General features: G+C 43.1%; 1 protein-coding gene across 1 annotated transcript; it reads right to left on the bottom strand.

Moving 5' to 3' along the window:
* Positions 1 to 2,886: 2,886 nt before the first annotated feature.
* Positions 2,887 to 3,975, bottom strand: LOC127337264 (BTB/POZ and MATH domain-containing protein 2-like). Its single transcript, XM_071824868.1, has one exon. It carries the CDS (start codon positions 3,973 to 3,975, stop codon positions 2,887 to 2,889), a length of 1,089 nt encoding a protein of 362 aa, XP_071680969.1.
* Positions 3,976 to 26,064: the final 22,089 nt, after the last annotated feature.

Raw genomic sequence — 26,064 nt, forward strand, 5'->3', positions numbered from 1 at the left:
ACCAACTTTTGGGGTAATTATTTACATAAAACACATAATCTATAATTAGCTGGTTTGATAGCCCATGAGAAACTTATAGTTGTGGATAAAGTGACATATAATGGCTCATTGCGGCAACCAACCAATTGCTAGAGTGTAAAAGGAGCAAGTGCATCTTTTGTGATTTTCTTACGACGATGCGCATAGGAGAAATGATGTTTTGATTCTTGCACATGTTTGCTATGTGGGTCGAGATTGTTTAGAATCAGTCTTTTAGAATCATGAACAAGAAAACGGATGAATCCCGGTGATCAGGGGTACGTGAGCACCCCCCCCCCCCCCCCCCGCTACTCAACACGTGTCTAACGGCATCCAATATTTTGTTAACGCTCTCCAAAGCCGCTTGCCCCTGCAGCGCGGACGCGCATCTCCAAATAGACTCAACCGGAGCTGGAGGAGCAGCCATGGCGGGCCCAAATCGAGTGAACGAGGCAGTGCCCTGCCGTCCCACGCCGGAGCGGCATAAATCGGGGCGGAGCTCCCTCGCCAGCCAAATCCAGCCGAGGCGAGGAGACACAGGGTCGGGGCTCGCGGCGCGCATACGGCAGTTGCAGCATGCCGTCACCGCATCGCAGCAGCAGGCGCACCATCCACCACTTGGTGCTGCCACTGCCTCATCGATGGGAATCCCGCAGCGGCCAAGTTCTACATCGCTGGGGGCCAAGCGGCGGCGCCGCCATCCAATTTGGCCGTCACCTGCGCGCCATGGTCGGCTCGGGTAGGGCGTCACGTACCCCCATGATCACCAAATCTAGAGGGAGTATGTTGTAGAAATTTTCTTAAATGAAAAAGGCAGGTGAGCCTACTTTTAATTGTGTTAGAGAGAGTTACAGAGCTAGTTACAGAACTGCACAACTATAAATCAGCTTACCAAACTTGAGATTCAAGCGGTAAATAAAAACGACTGCGAGCACACACAGCAATTCCATGGGAAAAAATAATAGTAGTTCAACTTCTACCAGTATCCCTCCACATGCCCTTCTTTCTCGCTGGCGTCTAACGAACTAAATACTTGTCAACTCGGCTAATTAGAGATTATGTGTTTTGTGCAAGAAATTATCCTAAAGATTGGTGTTTTGTGAAAAAAAAATTGTAAGGTTGTGGTTCTGTGATAAAAAGTCCACAACCAGGCCCGGCCCAGAGGGCGGGGCAGAGGGGCGGCCGCCCCGGGCCCCCGAGACCAAGGGGCCCCTGGCCAGGTATGGCATAAGCAGTGGGGGTGAGCTCTTGTGGCTGCGCCATTAGAGCTAGTGCAGAGCTCCACTGGTAAGGTTTTAGACGAGGCTGAAGCGTTATGTCTGATGCTTTCTAGTGGGCTAGTGGGCTAGGACTTGGGTCTTTTTTCCCTATCGTTAGCTAGGGGTCTTTTCTCTTTTCATTAGAACTTGAGAGAATTACTTACGTGTGGTCGTTTGGTTTAGATCATGGGCACAACGCACAATATCGATCTTGCATAAAAAACAACAACACGCTGGATTTCAGATCCGAGTAATTGATCTTGGAGTGCCCATCGGGCGGTAGCGGCAGACGTAGATAAGCTTGGCTCACAACCAAGAATCCAGAATTTCAATTGAGATAGTAGTTCAAAAAAAGAAAGAAAATTACAAGGTTATTTCTAGGAACAAGTCTAATTCTCCATCTCATGTGTGTGTGATGCGCAGTTCAACTATTACCTCGACAAGAGTTGAGATGACCCATCGCGCCAACTCTCACACGGTTACACCGAGAGGAGTTCACGGGATAAACAATAAAATTGTTAGTATTGATATATTATCATCACTAAGTTTGCATCTTGGTATGGAGAAGACATTGAACACAATATTTATTAATTACTTGACATCAATACATATTTTTAAATACTTAGTGTCGTAATATTTTATATATTAATTGTTTATGTTTCTATTAAAGGGCCCTGATTTGTTGTTTCGCCCTGGGCCCTCGAAATCTTAGGACCGGGCCTGTCCACAACTTGTGGTGTAAAGTGATAAAACCTCTATTTCGCCTATCTGCTGCAATTTCACCCTTCCTCGTTATGGTCGAGAGTCTATCAGAAGCCTTCCAGGATGTCAACAACTTATCTCAATTCTCAAAATTGTACATGTCATGGGATTTATGGGGTTGAAGGGTCAACTTGAATTCCTACTACACGCCATGGAAAATGCACCCGCACCCAAGGTTTTAGTTGTGGATCTATATTGCAAAACTCGATGAGGATAATCAAGGAATACATACACAGTTCATAGGAGTGGTTCGTAGAGTTGGCAAAATGCACCTTGGTGAAAGAGTGTTGCCAATTACAAAGCTTTGTGTTCTATGAAGCTAGTGGTTTAATATCATGAGACGACACACTGAGGGATACATTTACACAGAATATTATCAAGCCTTTGTCTCCCTCTAGGTAAGTGAGACAGCCATGTACAGTCTTGCGGTTGTGTTTAAAGAATTTGCAGTTGGTTTTGTAAAATGTTTCCCCCCTTATAGTGATTGTACACAGCCACTATGAGATATTGCAGCTATGGGGCTTTAGGCATGTAGAGATAACAGCCATTTTAACTGAAGTGAAAATAGGGCTTTGTTTCCAAATAAAATTTTGAAGATAATGAAACATTCAGTTAACAACAATGTAGTGGCAAAATCGACGCCACATACTCGCTGAGTAGTATTGAAGAGAGAAATTGAGCAAAGATGACTTGCAGCACTAACCAATTCAGCAGAAACATTCTAGCACGGTGAAAACCAAAAAATAAAATCATGACCGGACAACAAACAGGTCCAGTGAAGATTCAGTAGAGTCACAATCCCAATTTTAGCCGGTAGCGAACAACTCAAATATAGAATCAACGAACACTAAGGAGCAAGCATGGCCATCAACTCCTTGACAACAGATGGGGAGCTGCTGATCAGATGGTCGAAGCCATCAGTGGCCACGACAGCCTTAACATTTCCTGGAGTGGCCAGAAAATGGTAGCACGCCTTCTTCAGCCCATCACAACCATGGCGCTCAGCTAGAGCCAGGATGGCCGTCGTGGTGTTCACATTGATGAACCCGCACAGCTTATCTTCACACACGAGCTTCAGCCGCTGGAGATCATACCTATCGGCCGCAACAAGCAGCTGCCGCCAAATCACATCTTCATCATCTCCCTTCTCTAGCTCTGGCTCCGAGTCGGTATAAATGAACGCAAGCATTGCCCTGAAAACTTGAGACTCCATGTCCTTCACATATATGACGCCTGCAGTCACTTTGCCCTCCTTCATCGGGCCAAAAAGCTCAGCCTTGAAGACTCTAGACCGGGCCGCGAGGACGCACCGGTGTGCAGATAATTTCTCTCCACCGACGTTGAACGTCACATCCGCGCCTTCCTTGGACGCCAGGAGGTCCGCGAAGTGCCGCTGCATGTCAGGCGGCGGCACCGTGACGAACGGTGAAGCCGTGGCCTTGGCGTCGACGTCCTTGATGACGACAACATCGCACCTGATGGTGAAACTGTCATCCTTGAGATGTTCTGAATCCTCGAAGTCATCCCTCCTTATAAAGTCGGGGCAGCCCCTACCGTGAGATTTTATAGGGAAGTCAAATACTTCCGTACGACGAATGTGCGATGGCCCCTGCTTGTCTGCCCGGTCGATGAAACAAAACTCGAACTTTGCTTTTACAGGCTCTGCAACATCCTGAGCAAGGATGAGACCAGCGGAGATAAAGTCGGCGTGGCTCGTCCACAAGCCGTTCGGGTAGTACCGGACAGTCCAGAGATACCCTCCAACTCTGAAACAGCGAGACTCGATGTAATTGCCATTCAGGACGTCGGCCTTGGTGCGCGAGTAGCCTTCGACCACGAGCAAGTGGTACCCACTGGCGGCGGCGGCATCGTCAGTGGCGGACGCAGATGGCCATAGCCTGCCGTCGCGGATCAGGGATACGCCTGCGAATGACATGGCGAGATGATGGAACCAGCAAGTGGAAGAAGGAAAGAATGGAAATACTATGGAGTAGCCTAGCGTGCACTCTCGACCCACGCATAAATAGGCTTGCGAAATGAGCCCGCGTGCTGCATTATTATGCGCCTCGTCGTTTTCGTATGCACGCGAATACGAGCAGGCTGAGGTTGGCCGCCGTGCGCCCGTCTCCTCGATACCTGAAACTGTAATTTCGTCCAGCCTCGAGTTTAGCGAATTGGCACTCGATCCGCACAAGTGTTGTTTCAGTCCAATTTCCTGACCGAGGCTTTGCCATTGAGCCGTCTCCACGAGCAAGAGCAACGGAGCAAGGCGCTGTGAAAAATGAACCTCCGCGCTTAACATGGGAATATTTCGCCGTGACAGCCGGGCCCAAGAGGATTTCTCTCTTTATACTGTGCTCCCTCGGTCCTCACATAACTGAATTTTTTCAATGCACATTAAAATAGCAAAAAATAATTCCCTCTCTCCTCTTTGCACGGAAATCAAATCCAATAATATTTGGCAGATATTTTTCTTATTTCCTACGTGCACTTAGGTTGGCCATAGTGGTTAAGTACTGCCTTCGTCTCCCAGCTTAGGGCGTAAAAGTTTTTACAATTTTTTGTCAAAGCTTAAGGCTTGGGGTGTGTGGGATTGCTAAGTATCCGGAATTACCCCTCCCTTCCGCTGGAATAGAGGAGATGCTCGGCATTCATCTGCGTGTTGATTGGCTAGTGGTTGTTTAGCAAGAAACGAGGAGTTGTTGCCCAGTAAACAAGAGAGAGAAATAACGGTTACAGCTATTAACTAGGGGCACCACTGAAAAACTGCATGCTTTGCTAGTCTCCTTAATCCACGCGCTAGTAGATTTACGCATAAGCTAAGGGACGGAGGGAGTATCAGTTAGTAGTATCATGCGTATGATATTTATGTACCACTATGATACTATCTCTATAGTGGGTAGTATTATGAATTACTCCATCGTCCCAAAATGTAAGACATCAAATGCACACATTAAGAAAATATACTCTATGGTGAATCTATTGATATTGATTTAGTATTACAAATGTTCATATTTTTGTGTATAAACTTGATCAAACTTTAAAAATATTGACTTTTGACTAATCCTTAGGTGCTTTACAATTTTGGAACGGAGAGAGTAGTATCATAGTTAAACAATGATTATTGTTGTTTAGAATCTCAATGTAAATTTGTGCACAAGATTTATTTGGTATTAGTTTTTCTTGTGATATGCGCTATGATACGGTATCCACCTATGTTACTCTAATCTCCTCTCTCATTCTTAATTAGCTGCCACATTACCATTTTTGTGGGACCAATATGCATGATACTTGCTAACATACTAGCACTATGGCTAGCCTTAGCTTATTGAATGTGAAAGAATTAAAGATGAGAGAGATGTTGGTTTGCATCTTTTTACTGCATTAAGGAGGGCATGCGATCTAGAGGATGATGTGGACTCCATGGCAGACAAGGCGGAGTCAAGCAAAGGGAAGGAGAAGAAGGGCGAAAACGTGGACGATCTGTTGGGCAGATTGCATCTAGAGGATGATAAGGTAGAAGACTTGTTCTGGGAAGATGAAGTGACTGCATCTGAGGTAAAATCGAAGTGGCTTGCTATTTCCCGTGTTCATACATCAAAGATAGGGTTTAGTCAGAGTGCGCTGTTCTCGGATATGAGATCTGCCTGGAATCCAGCAAGGATGTTACGTGGAGAAGAATTGAGGATAACTTATTTACTATAAAATTCAATTGTATGGTGGATTGGAACAAGGCAATGCACCAGGGGCCATGGTTGTTCTGTGATCAAGCTCTGATCATTGAGGAGTATGACGGGTTTACAAACCCGCTGTCTATTAAGTTGGATAGAATTACAGTGTGGGCGTAGATCCACAAGCCGCCGGATAACTATTTAAAGGAGCATGTGATAAGAGGAATGTCAAGGGGAGTAGGAGAAGTTACGGAAGTACAAATTAAATTACCTGCAGGATTTATAGGTAGCTTTGTGAGATTGAAGGTGAAGCTTGATGTCCATAAGAAGCTTAGCAGATTTGTTTCAATGACAAGAGAGAAAAAGAAAGAATATTATCAAGTCAAGTATGAGAAAATGCCTGATTTTTGTGCTCATTGTGGTATGCTTGGACACTGGTATGAGGAGTGCGGTACGGGGAGCATGATCCAGCTTTTTTTGAATGGGGAGACTTCATCATGGCCGATGGCGGTCGTGGGCGTGGTAGAGGTCGAGGACAAGGAAGAGGCCGTGGGGGTAGAGGTGAAAACATACATTCTCGCGGACGTGGTAGAGGGAGAGGTAGTTTTGCAGCAGGAACAATTTCTGATCCAAGAACTACGGTGCTCTCAGATGATATAGATTATGAGGAGTTCTCTTTACAAAATCCAAATGCTCGAAAGAGGTTGGCACTAAATTCGAATCTCTCTGAAGGGGTTATGGTAGAAGGTGCAGCAAGTGCGGGTGTTCTGAGGAAGGTGGATGAATTTGAGAACTGGCTTGAAACTAATAAGGGTAGGGAAGGGGAGTTGAATGATACCCCGCGGAAGAATGCAAACAAGAAGAAGGCAAGAAAATATGGTGAGGACATACACGCGGAGACAATCAATGATGGATCAGCGGCCTCCTTCGAGGAGGACCGCTGGACGCAATGAAAATATTAGGGCTTAACTGCCACGGTCTAGGAGGGGCTACGGTAGTGCTAGCGCTTCTGGATGTCCAGAAGCGTAGAGGGGCTGACGTAATTTTTCTTTCGGATACACATTTGGATGAGTTCCCAGTGGAAAGCTTACGCAGACGATTACAGATGGATCATAAATATGTAGTGAGAAGCAATGGGCGAAGTGGTGGTCTCATGCTACTTTGGAAGAAGGGAGTGGGGTTGATCTGCGCTTCAAGTGTGATAACTACATTGATGTTACATTGATGTTACTATTGGGAGAGGGGTAGAGAATATATGGAGAACCAAAGTGGGAAAATAAATATATGACCTGGGATCATTTGAGGACGTTACATGCCCAGAGCACTATGCCATGGCTGGTATTAGGTGATTTGAATGAAATTCTCTATCCATTTGAGAAGGAGGGAGGAAACCAGAGACCTCTTCATTTCATGCAAGCATTCCGAGAGGCACTGGTGGATTGCAATTTAACAGATCTGGGTTATGTGGGAGATAAATTCACGTGGCACAGAGGGGCTATTAGGGAGAGATTAGACCATGCATTATCCAATGATGCATGTAATATGAAGTTTCCAAATGTTGTTCTCGAGAATCTCCCTTACAGTAAGTCGGATCATCGCCCTTTGTTGCTGAATCCTGAAGAACAAGTGTCCGATGAAAATAATGGCCCAGCAGTACTTCGGTTTGAAGCCAAGTGGCTAAAGGAGGCCCAATTTAGAGAGATTGTGCAGCAAGCTTGGGATAGGTATAGCCAAAATTTGAATTCAAACTTGGCGGGAAGACTGGCAGCATTTCATGATCAACTGCATAGATGGGACCGGCAGACTCTCCAAAGTTCAAAGAAAAGACTAAGATCTGCCCAGAGAGAGTTGGAGCGGGTAGCTGTTGATGCACTAACAAATGAAAATATAGCTAAACAAAAGGATATAGCGTTGGAAATCGAGAAACCTTTGGAACAGGAGGAAATCCACTAGGCACAAAGGAGTCGAGTCAATTGGCTACAATTCGGTGACAAAAACACATCTTTCTTTCATAAATTCGCTAGTACCAGGAAACAAAGGAATAAAATTAAAAGACTGAAGAATGACCAGGGTATCTGGCAAGAAGGTACTGCTTATTTAAATCCAATGATATCTGACTATTTCTTTGGTTTGTTCTCTACAGAAGTTTACGATACCAACCCGGATTTATTGGATAAAGTCATACCCCGGGTTACTCCAGAAACGAATGAGGCCCTTCAACGGGAATTCACCCCAGAGGATGTCAACAAGGCTTTTTTTTCCATTGGTGATATCACTACAAGAAAAGTTGCCATGGCCGACGAAGTTGAAGTCGCGCCGTGGTTGCTGGTGTACCATGGCCGACGATTTTTGGTCCCTCCGTGGTGCATGTCAAAACTTTTTTTTTCTCGTTTTTGAGGCCACCTAGCCCGACGAAAGCGGCCAAAACGTCGCGTATGGTGGCCCGAGACGTGGTGCATCTCGAAATCTCGGGTTCGCCGGCCGAGTCAACGCAAATCCGCACCGCCGAGGGATGTAGGGCCCAGATGGCTGCCTCTCTGGCATTGTTTTTTTTCTCGATCGCGCCATCTCGTTCAATGTTCTCCGATCGAGCCGTTTACGATGCAGGATCATGGGTCCCGCATGTCATCCTCTATGAACCAAAATTCTTTCTATTCTTGGATTTTTTGACCCCCTGATTTCTGGCTACTTCCTTTTTCTTTTGATCCCTTGCCGCCTTGGAAACGTTGAGACCGCTGCTGCTAAATGGGACCCGCATGTCATCCTCTATGTGCAATCAACTTTCTTTTCTTGGAGTTTTTTTTGGCACCTCAAATTTGGTCACTTGCCTTTTTCTTTCGATCCCCTGCCGCCTCTCAAACGGTGATACCGCTGCTGCTAACTGGGACCCGCATGTCATCCTCTATGTACTATAAAACTTTCTTTTCTTGAATTATTTTTGGCACCTCATATTTGGTCACTTACCTTTTTCTTTCGATCCCCTGCCGCCTCTCAAACGGTGATACCGCTGTTGCTAAATGGGACCCGCATGTCATCCTCTATGTACTATAAAACTTTCTTTTCTTGAATTATTTTTGGCTCCTCATATTTTTTCACTTGCCTTTTTCTTTCGATCCCCTGCCGCCTCTCAAACGGTGATACCGCTGCTGCTAAATGGGACCCGCATGTCATCCTCTATGTACTATAAAACTTTCTATTCTTGAATTATTTTTAGCTCCTGATATTTTTTCACTTGCCTTTTTCTTTCGATCTCATGCCACGTTTGAAACGTTGAGGAACCTGCAGGCTCATGGGACCCGCATGTCATCCTCTATGTACTATAAAAGTTCATTTTCTTGGTTTTTATTCACCCTCTGATTTTTGGCAATTTTTTTTTTTTTTGATCCCCTGCCGCCTCTCAAACGGTGATACCGCTGCTGCTAAATGGGACCCGCATGTCATCCTCTATGTACTATAAAACTTTCTTTTCTTGAATTATTTTTGGCTCCTCATATTTGGTCACTTGCCTTTTTCTTTCGATCTCATGCCACGTTTGAAACGTTGAGGAACCCGCTTGGCTCATGGGACCCGCATGTCATCCTCTATGTGCTATAAAAGTTTATTTTCTTTATTTTTTTCACCCTCTGATTTTTGGCTATTTCCTTTTTCTTTTGATCCCCTGCCGCCTTGGAAACGTTGGGTAAGCTGCTGACTCATGGGACCCGCATGTCATCCTCTATGTACAATCAACTTTCTTTTTCTTTTGATCTCAAGCCGCATTTGAAACGTTGAGACCGCTGCTGCTAAATGGGACCCGCATGTCATCATCTACGTACAATAAAGTTTCTTTTCTTGGATTATCTTTGGCTCCTGATATTTTGTCACTTGCCTTTTTCTTTCGATCTCATGCCGCCTTTGAAACGTTGAGTAAGCTGCTGGCTCATGGGTCCCGCATGTCATCCTCTACGAACAATAAAAGTTTCCTTTCTTGGAGTTATTTTTTACCCCTAATTTATGGCTATTTGCCTTTTTCTTTTGATCTCCTGCCCCCTCTGAAACGATGAGGACGCTGTTGGCAGGTCGGTCCCACATGTCATCCTCTATGAACAATAAAAGTTTCCTTTGATGGATTTATTTTGAACCCCTAATTAATTTCTGGATATTTCCCCTGCCGCCTTGGAATCGTTGAGGATCTTTGCTGCCTCATGGGTCCCGCATGTCATCCTCTCAGAACGGTAAATGTTTATTTTCTTGGATTTTGTTGACCAAACGATTTTTGGCTTATTTTTTCTTTCGATCACCTGCAGCCTTTAAAACGTTGAGGACGCCGCTGGCTCACGGGTCCCACATGTCAACCTCTATGAACAATAAACTCTAAGGATGCTGCTGCCTCATGGGTCCCGCATGTCATCCTCTCAGAACGAAAATGTTTCTTTTCTTGGATTTTTTACCAACAGATTTTTGGTTTATTTTTTCTTTCCATCCCCTGCCGCCTTTAAAACGTTGACGACGCTGTTGGCTCATGGGTCCCCGATGTCAGCCTCCCCGTACAAGAAACATATGATATCTTGATTATTTTGCAGACAATAAACAATGTATTGCGCTCTGAGCTATTTCAAACGGATAATTAAATATTTATTTTTACATAAACAAACTTATATGTTGAATCTCCTTGTTTTTTTGTCTTTGCGAAGCATAGGACTTTCCTGTTTTTTTAGAAAATTCGGAACTTTCCTGTTTTGGAGTGGGCTGAAATTGTACGAGTCAAAAGGCCAAGCAGGATAGTTCGAAAGCCCAGATGTCCAGATGCAGCCCAATTGAAATCTTTCTTCTTGGATTTTTTTCACCCCCTGATTTCTGGCTACTTCATTTTTCTTTTGGTTCTGTGCCGCCTTGGAAACGTTGAGACCGCTGCTGCAAAATGGGACCCGCATGTCATCCTCTACGTACAATAAAATTTCTTTTCTTGGATTATTTTTGGCTCCTGATATTTGGTCACTTGCCTTTTTCTTTCGATCCCGTGCAGCCTCTCAAACGGTGATACCGCTGCTGCTAATTGGGACCCGCATGTCATCCTCTATGTACAATTAAGTTTCTTTTCTTGAATTATTTTTGGCTCCTGATATTTGGTCACTTGCCTTTTTCTTTCGATCTCATGCCACGTTTGAAACGTTGAGGAACCTGCTGCTAAATGGGACCCGCATGTCATCCTCTATGTACTATAAAACTTTCTTTTCTTGGATTATTTTTGGCACCTCATATTTGGTACTTGACTTTTTCTTTCGATACCCTTCTTCCTCTAAAAAGGTTATAACGCTTCTGCTAAATTGGAACCGCATTTCATCCTCTATGTACTATAAAACTTTCTTTTCTTGGATTATTTTTGGCTCCTGATATTTGGTCACTTGCGTTTTTTCTTTCGATCTCATGCCACGTTTGAAACTTTGAGGAACCTGCTGGCTCATGGGACCCGCATGTCATCCTCTATGTGCTATAAAAGTTTATTTTCTATGGTTTTTTTTCACTCTCTGATTTTTGTCTATTTCCTTTTTTCTTTTGATGCCCTGCCGCCTTGGAAACGTTGAGTAAGCTGCTTACACATGGGACCCGCATGTCATCCTCTATGTACAATCAAGTTTCTTTTCTTGAATTATTTTTGGCTCCTGATATTTCGTCACTTGCCTTTTTCTTTCGATCTCATGCCACGTTTGAAACGTTGAGGAACCTGCTGGCTCATGGGACCCGCATGTCATCCTCTATGTTCTATAAAAGTTTGTTTTCTTGGATTTTTTTTCACCCTCTGATTTTTGGCTATTTGCCTTTTACTTTTGATCCCCTGGCCCCTTTGAAACGTTGAGTAAGCTGCTGGCATATGGGACCCGCATGTCAACCTCTATGTCCATCAACTTTCTTTTCTTGGATTTTTTTTGACCCCCTAATTTCTAGCTACTTTCTTTTTCTTTTGATCTCAAGCCACATTTCAAACATTGAGACCGCTGCTGCAAAATGGGACCCGCATGTCATCCTCTATGTACAATAAATCTTGGATTATTTTTGGCACCTCATATTTGGTCACTTGCGTTTTTTTCTTTCGATCTCATGCCGCCTTTGAAACGTTGAGTAAGCTGCTGGCTCATGGGTCCCCCATGTCATCCTCTATGAACAATAAAAGTTTCCTTTCTTGGAGTTATTTTTGACCCCTAATTTCTGGCTATTTGCCTTTTTCTTTTGATCCCCTGCCCCCTTTGAAACGATGAGGACGCTGTTGGCAGGTCGGTCCCACATGTCATCCTCTATGAACAATAAAAGTTTCCTTTGGTGGATTTATTTTTTACCCCTAATTAATTTCTGGCTATTTCCTTTTTTTGTTTTGATCCCCTGCCGCCTTGGAAACGTTAGGATGCTGCTGCCTCATGGGTCCCGCATGTCATCCTCTCAGAACGATAAATGTTTTCTTTTCTTGGATTTTTTTACCAACTGATTTTTAGTTTTTTATTTTATTTTCGATCCTCGCCGCCTTTGAAACGTTGACGACGCTGCCGGCTCATGGGTCCCGATGTCAGCCTCCCCGTACAAGAAACATGTGATATCTTGATTATTTTCCAGACAATAAATAGTGTATTTCGCTCTGAGCTATTGCAAACGGATAAATTAAATCTTCATTTTTACATAAACAAACTTATATGTTGAGTGTCCTTGTTTTTTGTTTTTGCGAAGCATAGGACTTTCCTGTTTTTTTTTGAGAAAAAACCGAACTTTCTGTTTTGGAGTGGGCTGAAATTGTACGAGTCAAAAGGCCCACAGGATAGTTCGAAGGCCCAGATGTCCGTATGCAGCCCAATTGAAATCTTTCTTTTCTTGGATTTTTTCACCCCCGATTTCTCGGCTACTTCATTTTTCTTTTGGTCCTGTGCAAAATGGGTCCCACATGTCATCCTCTATGTACAGTAAATTTCTTTTCTTGGATTATTTTCGGGTCCTGATATTTGGTCACCTGCCTTTTTCTTTCGATCTCATGCCGCCTTTGAAACGTTGAGGAAGCTGCTGGCGCTTGGGTCCCGCATGTCATCCTCTATGAACAATAAAAGTTTCCTTTCTTGGAGTTATTTTTGACCCCTAATTTCTGGCTACTTCCTTTTTCTTTTGATCCCCTGCCGCCTTTGAAACGTTGAAAACTTTCTTTTCTTTGATTATTTTTGGCACCTCATATTTGGTCACTTGCCTTTTTCTTTCGATCACATCATGCCTCTCAAACGGTGATACAGCTGCTGCAAAATGGGACCCGCATGTCATCCTCTCTGTACTATAAAACTTTCTTTTCTTGGATTTTTTTGGCTCCTGATATTTGGTCACTTGCCTTTTTCTTTCGACCTCCTGCCGCATCTCAAACGGTGATACCGCTGCTGCTAAATGGGACCCGCATGTCATCCTCTATGTACAATAAAGTTTCTTTTCTTGGATTATTTTTGGCTCCTGATATTTGGTCACTTGCCTTTTTCTTTCGATCCCATGCCGCCTTTGAAACGTTGAGGAAGCTGCTGGCTCATGGGTCCCGCATGTCATCCTCTATGAACAATAAAAGTTTCCATTGTTGGAGTTATTTTTTACCCCTAATTTCTGGCTACTTCCATTTTCTTTTGATCCCCTGCCGCCTTTGAACGTTGAAGAATCTGCTCGCTAATGGGTCCCACATGTCAGCCTCTATGGACAATAAACCTTTCTTTTCTTGGAGTTATTTTGACCCCTAATTTCTGGCTATTTTGCCTTTTTTTGGATCCCGTGCTGCCTTGGAAACGTTGAGGATGCTGCTGCCACATGGGTCCCGCATGTCATCCTCTCAGAACGATAAATGTTTCTTTTCTTCGATTTTTTTACCAACTGATTTTTGATTTATTTTTTCTTTCGATCCCCTGCCGCCTTTAAAACTTTGACGACGCTGCTGGCTCATGGGTCCCGATGTCAGCCTCCCCGTACAAGAAACATGTGATATCTTGATTATTTTGCAGACAATAAAAAGTGTATTTCGCTCTGAGCAATTGCAAACGGATAAATTAAATCTTTATTTATACATAAACGAACTAATATGAATCTCCTTGTTTTTGTTTTGTTTTTGCGAAGCATAGGACTTTCTTGTTTTGGAGTGGGCTGAAATTGTACGAGTCAAAAGACGTCCAGCAGGTTAGAAGGCCCAGATGGCCAGGCAGCCCCAATTTATATCTTCCTTATCTTGGATTATTTTTTGATCAAAAGGCCCAACAGGGTACATCCTTTTTCTTTTGGTCCTGTGTGCCGCCTTGGAAACGTTGAGGACGCTGCTGCCTCATGGGACCCGCATGTCATCCTCTATGAACTATGAACTCTAAAAGTTTCTTTTTTCTTGGATTTTTTTTCACCCCTCTGATTTTTGGCTATTTCCTTTTTCTTTTGTTCCCCTGCCGCCTTGGGACCCGTATGTCATCCTCTATGTACAAACAACTTTCTTTTCTTGGAGTTTTATTCCCCCTAATTTCGGGCTACTTTCGTTTTCTTTTGATCTCAAGCCGCATTTGAAACATTGAGACCGCTGCTGCAAAATGGGACCCACATGTCATCCTCTATGTAAAATAAAAGTTTCTTTTCTTGGATTATTTTTCACGCTCTGATTTTTGGCTATTTCCTTTTTCTTTCGATCCCCTGCTTCTTGGAAACGTTGAGGATCTGCTTGCCTCATGGGTCCCACATGTCATCCACTATGAACAATAAAAGTTTCTTTTCTTCGATTTTTTTCACCCTCTCGCTTTTTGGCTATTTCCTTTTCATTTGATCCTGCCGCCTTGGAAACGTTGAGGATCTTTGCAGGCGTCATGGGACCCGCATGTCATACTCTATGTACAATAAAAGTTTCTTTTCTAGGTTTTTGGCTCCTGATATTTGGTCACTTGCCTTTTTCTTTCAATCTCATGCCGACTCTCAAAGGTACAATAAAAGTTTCTTTTCTTGGATTATTTTTGGCTCCTGATATTTGGTCACTTGCCTTTTTCTTTCGATCTCATGCCGTCTTTGAAACGTTCAGACCGCTGCTACAACATGGGACCCTATGTCATCCTCTATGTACAATGAAAGTTTCTTTTCATGGATTATTTTTTGCTCCTGATATTTGGTCACTTTCCTTTTTCTTTCGATCTCATGCCGCCTCGTCGCTATGAAACGAGGTTTATGTTGTTTTCTCATGGGACCCGCATGTCATCCTCTATGTACAATAAAGTTTTTTTCTTGGATTTTTTACCCCCTGATTTTTGGTCACTTGCCTTTTTCTTTCGATCCTGTGCCGCCTTTGAAATTGTGGACGCTGCTGGCTCATGGGTCCCACATGCCAGCCTCTATGAACAATAATATTTCTTTTCTTGGATTTTTTTTTTACCCCTGATTTCTGGCTATTTGCCTTTTTCTTTGGATCCCCGACCGCCTTTGAAACGATGAGGACGCTGCTGGCGCATAGCTCCCACATGTCAGCCTCTAAGAATAATAAACATTTCTTTTCTTGGATTTATTGTTGACCCCTAATTAATGGCTACTTCGCTTTTTTTTCGATCCCCACCGCCTTTAGAAACGTTGAGGACGCTTTGGCTCATGGGTCCCATATGACAGCCTCTATGAAAAGTAAAACATTTACTTTCTTGGATTTATTTTTGACACCTAATTAATGACTACTTGGTTCTTTTCTTTTGATCCCGTGACGCCTTTGAAACGTTGAGGGCCCTGCTGGCTCATGGGTCCAACATGCAGCCTCTATGAACAATAAGAGTTTTTATTGTTGCATTTATTTTTGACCCCTAATTTCTGGCTATTTGCCTTTTTCCATTGCCTGCCACCTTAGAAACGTTGAGGACGCTGCTGGCTGGGTCCCACAAGTCAGCCTCTTTGTACGATAAAAGTTTCCTTTGCTGGATTTATTTTTGACCCCTAATTTCTGGCTTTTTGCCTTTTTCTTTCGAACTCCACCGCCTTTGAAACGTTGATGGCCATTTGCAAGCTGGGTACAATATGTCAGCCTCTTTGTGCGATAAACCTTTCCTTTCTTGGATTTTTTGGACACCTGATTTCGAGCTACTTGCCTTTTTCTTTCGATCTCCTGCCCCCTTTGAGAAACGTCGAGAACGATGCTGGTTCGTGGGTCCCACATGTCATCCTCTCTGAATGATAAATGTTGAGGCCGCGGCTGCAAGATACGTCCCACATGTCAGCCTGACTGTTGAATAAACGTTTTCTTTCTCGAATTTATATTTGACCCCTGATTTCTGGCTACTTTGCCGTTTCTTTCGATCCCCTGCATGTCTGCTACTCCACCGAAAAACAGACTGGCATGTATTCATCACAATACTGGTAGCTAATTTAGGAAAAATGTGTTCATCATGGGATTCAAACAAAGATCTTCATCTCTGCTAAATTTTGATTTCACCAAAAACCGAACAGCGTGTGTTCATGACTTTAAGTTCACAAACACTATGGTTTCTCTATAAAATAAGGTCACCATCCGTTCCTTTATTGAAGGCATTTGCGAAAAGTGTCTTTGGCTAATGGGCACCAGTGCTCCTGCTGTTTAAAAAAAAAATCAAATATCATACATATTTGTTTCAAAAAAGTCTGAAAATGAATGTAGACATAATAAATAAAGTAACCTACAAGCATGTAAAATTTTAATATGACATTCTTTATATTGTAGACTACACAAAAAAGACAAAATCTGTTGAAATTTGGAGATTTGAAATATGCATACCCAGATCCACACGTTTGTTACTTTTGTGTAGCCCAGAATTTTTTGTATTTGAAACTGAAATTTTGCACGTTTATGGGACAACTCATTAGCTACTCCATGATTTTTTTTCTAATTTTTTGAACAAATAAATATATTTTTTATTTTTTCTAAAATAGCAGGAGCACTGGTGCCCAAGAGCACCAAATCTCTTAATAGGCATTTGCGCCTAATAGCGTGAGCTTAGCTAATTTTTGAAGAAAAAAAGATGTCCATTGTGGTATTCAGGACAAAGATCTTCATGTGCACTCTGCACCAAACAACAAACCAGCATGTATTCATCGCAATACGGGTAGCTAATTTGTGAAAAATATGTTCAGCACGGGATTCAAACAAAGATCTTCATCTCTGCAAAATTTTGATTTCAGCAAAAACCGAACAGCGAATGTTCATGAGGTTAAGTTCACGAACACTATGTTTTCTCTATAAAATAAGGTCACCATCTGTCTCTTATTTCTCAAGGAAAAATAGGTGGAAGTGTTGGGACGAACCACATGGGTGCTTCGGCTCTATGTTCAATCTTCTCTTTTTTGTACTGCAATCTTGAGCCTATGGCGGGACCTCCATTGACGTGCATTCTGCACCAATTTGGCCTTGGACGTATCCATGTATCACGGGCGCGATTGTGGGTAGCAAAGACACAGTCAGGTTTGAACAATTGGAAATATGGTTCTGCAGCCTCTGCGTCGATTGGCGGGGGTAGCATGAAAATTGGGTGATTGAGTCCAAGAAATAAAGAACGCCCCTTCAAATTGTTCAATCTTTCCCACCTTGCCTCTTCTACAGGGTCCAAGGTATGGGCAGATCTCAAGAAAACGTAGCACCGTACCAAAGGATAAGACCTCAGCTTGTTACCCATATGTAATATTGAAGGACCGAGGATGGGCCGATAACCTTTAACCTGAATCCACGCGAGATCAGATTCACCAGTAATGGACTCTGCTCTCATTGGTGCCAGGAACCAAGTGCGCTGGTCAGAAAATCCAAGAAATACATCTTCATCTTCATAATTATGATTATCACCATCATCATCTAATTCTTCATCATCTAATTCTTCATCATCGAATTCGTCTTCTTCTAATTCTTCTTCTTCTAATTCTTCTTCATCAGCATCATTATCTTCATCGGCACCTCCATCGCCTTGAGCCACATTTGCTTCATCATCTTCCATGACAGCATCTCCCTCGATTTGAGCGAAAATTGCAGCCACTTCTGCTTCTTCATCTTCAATGATAGGGGCGTCAATGAGACGCGGGGCTGCATGTGTCCCTGCAATGCACAAAGATCAACCACAATGCAGCAAGTAGGAACTACACTGAAAATTATCTCTTCTCTTCTATCTTCTATTTTCTACTACTATAAGGCACCAGTTTTTAACAAGACATGTAGCAGCAATTCCAACTGTTGGTGTCCAAAATCTAACGGTTGGGATTAGAGGTATTCGCGTGAAAAAAAATACCACACCAGTGTCCACTATTTCTAGAACCGTCATGTTTCCATTATGAAGAAAAATCAGAGCAGTCTCACACCGATATCACACGTCCCACTTGATAGTGATTAAGAAAGGTTCCAAATTTTTGTTCATATTTATAAACTGTATGCTCACACTTATTTTGATGGTATAACCAAATTATTAGTTGTATTGAAAGTTTGAACAACATTTAGAACGCAACTTTTATACATCAGTATTGCGAATCGTAATTGGTCCAACATGTGCAGCATGCCATTTACTAGTTAAGACATAAAACAAAGACTCACCACAGGTATATGGTTCCCAAACCAGAACATCTCCATACGGATATGTAACTGCGTATACACGATGTAGGTGTGAACTTGTACCATATCCATGAATGCCCATGGCATCAACATAGCTGTTTCTATCAAAGAATTCAGGGTTTCTCAGGATATTCCACTCCTTTTCTAGGGGCGCTTGTAGGATAGCGATCAATTCGTCAAATACAACGATTACCTCGTAATGCCATGGCCCTGCTAGATCATCTTTGTACGGCCTCTTGACGATCCGTACTTTGAGCAGTTCCAAACTTTTATCTATTTTGTATTTGAACAGGAATGGTGGGCTGCCATGCCACCATTCACTAGTAGGGCCCAAAGAAATTCCTGCATCTTGCAGAGATGGATGAGGTATAATAGTATCTGATATGTATATGTTGCGGATCGTCAAGTGCCCGTCCTGCTGGACAAATGCCACCCAGTAGCCGTTACAACCCACCCAGTGCATGGATCCATGTCCATCCAGTTCCTCCTTGGTATGGATAAATGCTGGAACTATCGGCTTGTCTAATGGCATCAGCAACGCGTGAATGCCCTGCAAATAGGATTTGTTTCAAAATTGTCTATGCATGCAAGGTATTCGACAGAATGAAGAGCGGATTGTGCAGAACTGAAGCACAGATGTAATGGATAAATAAAGCAATTCCGAAGAGTACATGTGCATAGTGAAGGCAGCAAACCTTACAGTACTCCCAAATCAGGTGATGATGTTGAGTCTAAATTCATGCATGATGTTTGGCAATAAGAAAAGTTGATTGAAAAAACACAAGCTGAAACGAGATGAGTAAATAAATAAATACTCTTACAGTATTGTCGCGGTCGTCTAGCCATGTCTCGGGGTCGCAGTGGAGCAGGCTCGGTAAACCGAACGGAACCTTATGCGCTCCGCGGATGGCATGCCGCATGCCGATCATGCCTCGAGCGAGGCGACCAGTGCTGAGGATATCCGCCCGCTCGGCTATGTTCTCCACCAGTGGGTAGTGGAGGTTGCCCCACCCCATGGACTGGTGGTAGCAATCAGGAATCTCCTCAACCTTACGCTTCTGCTTCATTGGAGTCGGTAATCCAATGCAAGGGAGAGAGGGGTGAACGGGAGAAAGAGACAGAAGAGGTTTTTTTTGGAGAAGATGCAGTAGTAGTACTACGATACTAGGAGGTGGAGATGCGGGGCATGTTTCCGGGGGAGAGGAACCACTATTTCCCTTTAAAAAAATAACAGCACTTGCGCATTAGAACTTGGGGCGGGGATATAGCGGTAAGAGGTATTGACCAACTTTCCCTCACCTTGACCCCACGTGGTTGTGAACCCGAGATAATTCTTTTTGATGAACCCGATATACTTATTATAGTACTAAAATAGTACAAGTATATACCTTGTACTCCTATATACTAACATTACTATTTTAAGGACTTTTGTTCCATGAGCAACAACTTCCCCCACTCCGCTCATCCAAAATCCTAGCCCCTCCAACTTCAAGGACCAATCAACATAGCTATGGCCTTCTAATTTGGCTCAAGTCGCCGCACACATAGTCCTCCCGCCGACAAGGAATAGGAGCATCAGCCCTTTCGTCGCTTGTTGTTATACATAATCATATACAGTACCATATATATTTCAAATTTCCATATCAAAAAATAGTTCAAATCTGAATTTTAACATCTCAAGCTAAACCCTCGCTTGCTCTTAAACATAAGCATACCATAGTTCTACTTTTGTCTTCACCGAACAACAGAACACAATGTGTTCATCACAACATAGCCAACCGGAGTACCTAGTAATGTAACTAGAGAAGTGAACCTATAGTTGATCAAGCCTTCAACTTTAACACAATAATACCCCCACATTATGTGTTGAGGAGCCACACCCATATATTTAAGAGTACCATCATGTAGACCACAAATGCATCAATGAAGAGAGGGGTATACTTATAGACCACCTCTTTACAAAACAGTTGTAATTAGTAGACCACAATTGCCTCGTTCATTAGCTATGAAATTACATACTATCAGTAGCTACAATGGCTGCAGGCCCTGTTTCAGAATTAAACATCACACTTGTTCCAATCCGGGGCGTTGGCGAAGTTTGGGATGAACCAAAGCGGTGTCTTTACCAGGTACCTATCTTTTTTTGTTTTGCATGTTTTCTCCAAGGCGTTGGTTTGGAAACCAACGGCGCAATCTTCACGATTCAGACTGAATCAGTATATTTCAGGCAGCTAATTGCGAAGCCATGCTTCATTCGGCAAGGTGTACACACAATTTCTTCTCGTCAGACATCCTGGGACAACATCTGCACCGCCTAATGGCAGCATAATCGGATAGTTCACTCCAAGGAAAAGAGAATATTCTCCAAGGTCATCAATCTTTTCCCATGGAATACCTTCATTTAACTTACTAGTGTCCTTCGTGAACACCAGGCAACCAAACCCAGAAGCATAGTTGCCAACAGTGCGACCATGATGAACACGACGATCAGAAGCAGTATGGCAAACTTTACAGGAATATTCCCTTTCATCAGCAATGCCACTACAAGAAAAGTTGCCATGGCCGACGAAGTTGAAGTCGCGCCGTGGTTGCTGGTGTACCATGGCCGACGATTTTGGGTCCCTCCGTGGTGCATGTCAAAACTTTTTTTTTCTCGTTTTTGAGGCCACCTAGCCCGACGAAAGCGGCCAAAACGTCGCGTATGGTGGCCCGGGACGTGGTGCATCTCGAAATCTCGGGTTCGCCGGCCGAGTCAACGCAAATCCGCACCGCCGAGGGATGTAGGGCCCAGATGGCAGCCTCTCTGGCATTGTTTTTTTTCTCGATCGCGCCATCTCGTTCAACGTTCTCCGATCGAGCCGTTTACGATGCAGTATCATGGGTCCCGCATGTCATCCTCTATGAACCAAAATTCTTTCTATTCTTGGATTTTTTTGACCCCCTGATTTCTGGCTACTTCCTTTTTCTTTTGATCCCTTGCCGCCTTGGAAACGTTGAGACCGCTGCTGCTAAATGGGACCCGCATGTCATCCTCTATGTGCAATCAACTTTCTTTTCTTGGAGTTTTTTTGGCACCTCATATTTGGTCACTGGCCTTTTTTCGATCCCCGCCGCCTCTCAAACGGTGATACCGCTGCTGCTAAATGGGACCCGCATGTCATCCTCTATGTACTATAAAACTTTCTTTTCTTGGATTTTTTTTGGCACCTCATATTTGGTCACTTGCCTTTTTCTTTCGATCCCCTGCCGCCTCTCAAACGGTGATACCGCTGCTGCTAAATGGGACCCGCATGTCATCCTCTATGTACTATAAAACTTTCTTTTCTTGGATTTTTTTTGGCACCTCATATTTGGTCACTTGCCTTTTTTCTTTCGATCCCCTGCCGCCTCTCAAACGCTGCTGCTAAATGGGACCCGCATGTCATCCTCTATGGAGTATAAAACTTTCTTTTCTTGAATTATTTTTGGCTCCTGATATTTGGTCACTTGCCTTTTTCTTTCGATCCCCTGCCGCCTCTCAAACAGTGAGACCGCTGCAGCTAAATGGGACCCGCATGTCATCCTCTATGAGCAATCAACTTTCTTTTCTTGGAGTTTTTTTTGGCACCTCATATTTTTTCACTTGCCTTTTTCTTTCGATCTCATGCCACGTTTGAAACGTTGAGGAACCTGCAGGATCATGGGACCCGCATGTCATCCTCTATGTACTATAAAGTTCATTTTCTTGGTTTTTTTTCACCCTCTGATTTTTGGCAATTTCTTTTTTCTTTTGATCCCCTGCCGCCTCTCAAACGGTGATACCGCTGCTGCTAAATGGGACCCGCATGTCATCCTCTATGTACTATAAAACTTTCTTTTCTTGGATTATTTTTGGCACCTCATATTCGTTCACTTGCCATTTTCTTTCGATCCCCTGCCGCCTCTCAAACAGTGAGACCGCTGCAGCTAAATGGGACCCGCATGTCATCCTCTATGAGCAATCAACTTTCTTTTCTTGGATTTTTTTTCACCCCCTAATTACTAGCTACTTTCTTTTTCTTTTGATCTCAAGCCGCATTACAAACATTGAGACCGCTGCTGCAAAATGGGACCCACATGTCATCCTCTATGTACAATAAAGTTTCTTTTCTTGGATTATCTTTTGCTCCTGATATTTTGTCACTTGCCTTTTTCTTTCGATCTCATGCCGCCTTTGAAACGTTGAGTAAGCTGCTGGCTCATGGGTCCCGCATGTCATCCTCTACGAACAATAAAAGTTTCCTTTCTTGGAGTTATTTTTTACCCCTAATTTCTGGCTATTTGCCTTTTTCTTTTGATCTCCTGCCCCTTTGAAACGATGAGGACGCTGTTGGCAGGTCGGTCCCACATGTCAGCCTCTATGAACAATAAATGTTTCCTTTGATGGATTTATTTTGAACCCCTAATTAATTTCTGGATATTTCCCCTGCCGCCTTGGAATCGTTGAGGATGCTGCTGCCTCATGGGTCCCGCATGTCATCCTCTCAGAACGGTAAATGTTTATTTTCTTGGATTTTGTTGACCAAACGATTTTTGGCTTATTTTTTCTTTCGATCACCTGCAGCCTTTAAAACGTTGAGGACGCCGCTGGCTCACGGGTCCCACATGTCGACCTCTATGAACAATAAATGCTGAGGATGCAGCTGCCTCATGGGTCCCGCATGTCATCCTCTCAGAACGAAAATGTTTCTTTTCTTGGATTTTTTACCAACAGATTTTTGGTTTATTTTTTCTTTCCATCCCCTGCCGCCTTTAAAACGTTGACGACGCTGTTGGCTCATGGGTCCCCGATGTCAGCCTCCCGTACAAGAAACATATGATATCTTGATTATTTTGTAGACAATAAACAATGTATTGCGCTCTGAGCTATTTCAAACGGATAATTAAATCTTTATTTTTACATAAACAAACTTATATGTTGAATCTCCTTGTTTTTTGTCTTTGCGAAGCATAGGACTTTCCTGTTTTTAGAAAATTCGGAACTTTCCTGTTTTGGAGTGGGCTGAAATTGTACGAGTCAAAAGGCCAAGCGGGATAGTTCGAAGGCCCAGATGTCCAGATGCAGCCCAATTGAAATCTTTCTTCTTGGATTTTTTCACCCACGATTTACGGCTACTTCATTTTTCTTTTGGTTCTGTGCCGCCTTGGAAACGTTGAGACCGCTGCTGCAAAATGGGACCCGCATGTCATCCTCTACGTACAATAAAATTTCTTTTCTTGAATTATTTTTGGCTCCTGATATTTGGTCACTTGCCTTTTTCTTTCGATCCCGTGCAGCCTCTCAAACGGTGATACCGCTGCTGCTAATTGGGACCCGCATGTCATCCTCTATGTACAATCAAGTTTCTTTTCTTGAATTATTTTTGGCTCCTGATATTTGGTCACTTGCCTTTTTCTTTCGATCTCATGCCACGTTTGAAACGTTGAGGAACCTGCTGGCTCATGGGACCCGCATGTCATCCTCTATGTACTATAAAAGTTCATTTTCTTTGTTTTTTTTCACCCTCTGATTTTTGGCTATTTCCTTTTTCTTTTGATCCCCTGCCGCCTTGGAAACGTTGAGTAAGCTGCTAGCTCATGGGACCCGCATGTCATCCTCTATGTCCATCAACTTTATTTTCTTGGATTTTTTTTGACCCCCTAATTTCTGGCTACTTTCTTTTTCTTTTGATCTCAAGCCGCATTTGAAACGTTGGGATCGCTGCTGCAAAATGGGACCCGCATGTCATCCTCTATGTAAATAAAGTTTCTTTTCTTGGATTATCTTGGGCTCCTGATATTTTGTCACTTGCCTTTTTCTTTCGATCTCATGCCACCTTTGAAACGATAAGTAAGCTGCTGGCTCATGGGTCCCGCATGTCATCCTCTATGAACTATGAACTCTAAAAGTTTCTTTTTTCTTGGATTTTTTTTTCACCCCTCTGATTTTTGGTTATTTCCTTTTTCTTTTGTTCCCCTGCCGCCTTGGGACCCGTATGTCATCCTCTATGTACAAACAACTTTCTTTTCTTGGAGTTTTATTCCCCCTAATTTCGGGCTACTTTCGTTTTCTTTTGATCTCAAGCCGCATTTGAAACGTTGAGACCGCTGCTGCAAAATGGGACCCACATGTCATCCTCTATGTAAAATAAAAGTTTCTTTTCTTGGATTATTTTTCACGCTCTGATTTTTGGCTATTTCCTTTTTCTTTCGATCCCCTGCTGCTTGGAAACGTTGAGGATGCTGCTGCCTCATGGGTCCCACATGTCATCCACTATGAACAATAAAAGTTTCTTTTCTTCGATTTTTTTCACCCTCTGCTTTTTGGCTATTTCCTTTTCATTTGATCCCCTGCCGCCTTGGAAACGTTGAGGATGCTGCAGCGTCATGGGACCCGCATGTCATACTCTATGTACAATAAAAGTTTCTTTTCTAGGTTTTTGGCTCCTGATATTTGGTCACTTGCCTTTTTCTTTCAATCTCATGCCGACTCTCAAAGGTACAATAAAAGTTTCTTTTCTTGGATTATTTTTGGCTCCTGATATTTGGTCACTTGCCTTTTTCTTTCGATCTCATGCCGTCTTTGAAACGTTCAGACCGCTGCTACAACATGGGACCCTATGTCATCCTCTATGTACAATGAAAGTTTCTTTTCATGGATTATTTTTTGCTCTGATATTTGGTCACTTTCCTTTTTCTTTCGATCTCATGCCGCCTCGGCCCTCTGAAACGACGAGTAAGTTGTTGGCTCATGGGACCCGCATGTCATCCTCTATGTACAATAAAGTTTTTTTCTTGGATTTTTTACCCCCTGATTTTTGGTCACTTGCCTTTTTCTTTCGATCCTGTGCCGCCTTTGAAATTGTGGACGCTGCTGGCTCATGGGTCCCACATGCCAGCCTCTATGAACAATAATATTTCTTTTCTTGGATTTTTTTACCCCTGATTTCTGGCTATTTGCCTTTTTCTTTGGATCCCGACCGCCTTTGAAACGATGAGGACGCTTTGGCGCATAGCTCCCACATGTCAGCCTCTAAGAATAATAAACATTTCTTTTCTTGGATTTATTGTTGACCCCTAATTAATGGCTACTTCGCTTTTTTTCGATCCCGGCCGCCTTAGAAACGTTGAGGACGCTTGGCTCATGGGTCCCATATGACAGCCTCTATGAAAAGTAAAACATTTACTTTCTTGGATTTATTTTTGACACCTAATTAATGACTACTTGGTTCTTTTCTTTAGATCACGTGACCCCTTTGAAACGTTGAGGGCCCTCTGGATCATGGGTCCAACATGTCAGACTCTATGAACAATAAGAGTTTCTATTGTTGCATTTATTTTTGACCCCTAATTTCTGGCTATTTGCCTTTTTTCCATTACTGCCACCTTAGAAACGTTGAGGATCTTCTTGGCTGGGTCCCACAAGTCAGCCTCTTTGTACGATAAAAGTTTCCTTTGCTGGATTTATTTTTGACCCCTAATTTCGGCTATTTGCCTTTTTCTTTCGAACTCCACCGCCTTTGAAACGTTGATGATGCTGCTTTAAACTGGGTACAATATGTCAGCCTGTTTGTGCGATAAACCTTTCCTTTCTTGGATTTTTTGGACACCTGATTTCGAGCTACTTGCCTTTTTCTTTCGATCTCCTGCCCCCTTTGAGAAACGTCGAGAACGATGCTGGTTCGTGGGTCCCACATGTCATCCTCTCTGAATGATAAATGTTGAGGCCGCGGCTGCAAGATACGTCCCACATGTCAGCCGATTTGTTGAATAAACGTTTTCTTTCTCGAATTTATATTTGACCCTGATT

The sequence above is a fragment of the Lolium perenne genome, chromosome 1 (assembly GCF_019359855.2).
Source record: "Lolium perenne isolate Kyuss_39 chromosome 1, Kyuss_2.0, whole genome shotgun sequence".
In the NCBI taxonomy this organism is placed as follows: Eukaryota; Viridiplantae; Streptophyta; class Magnoliopsida; order Poales; family Poaceae; genus Lolium; species Lolium perenne.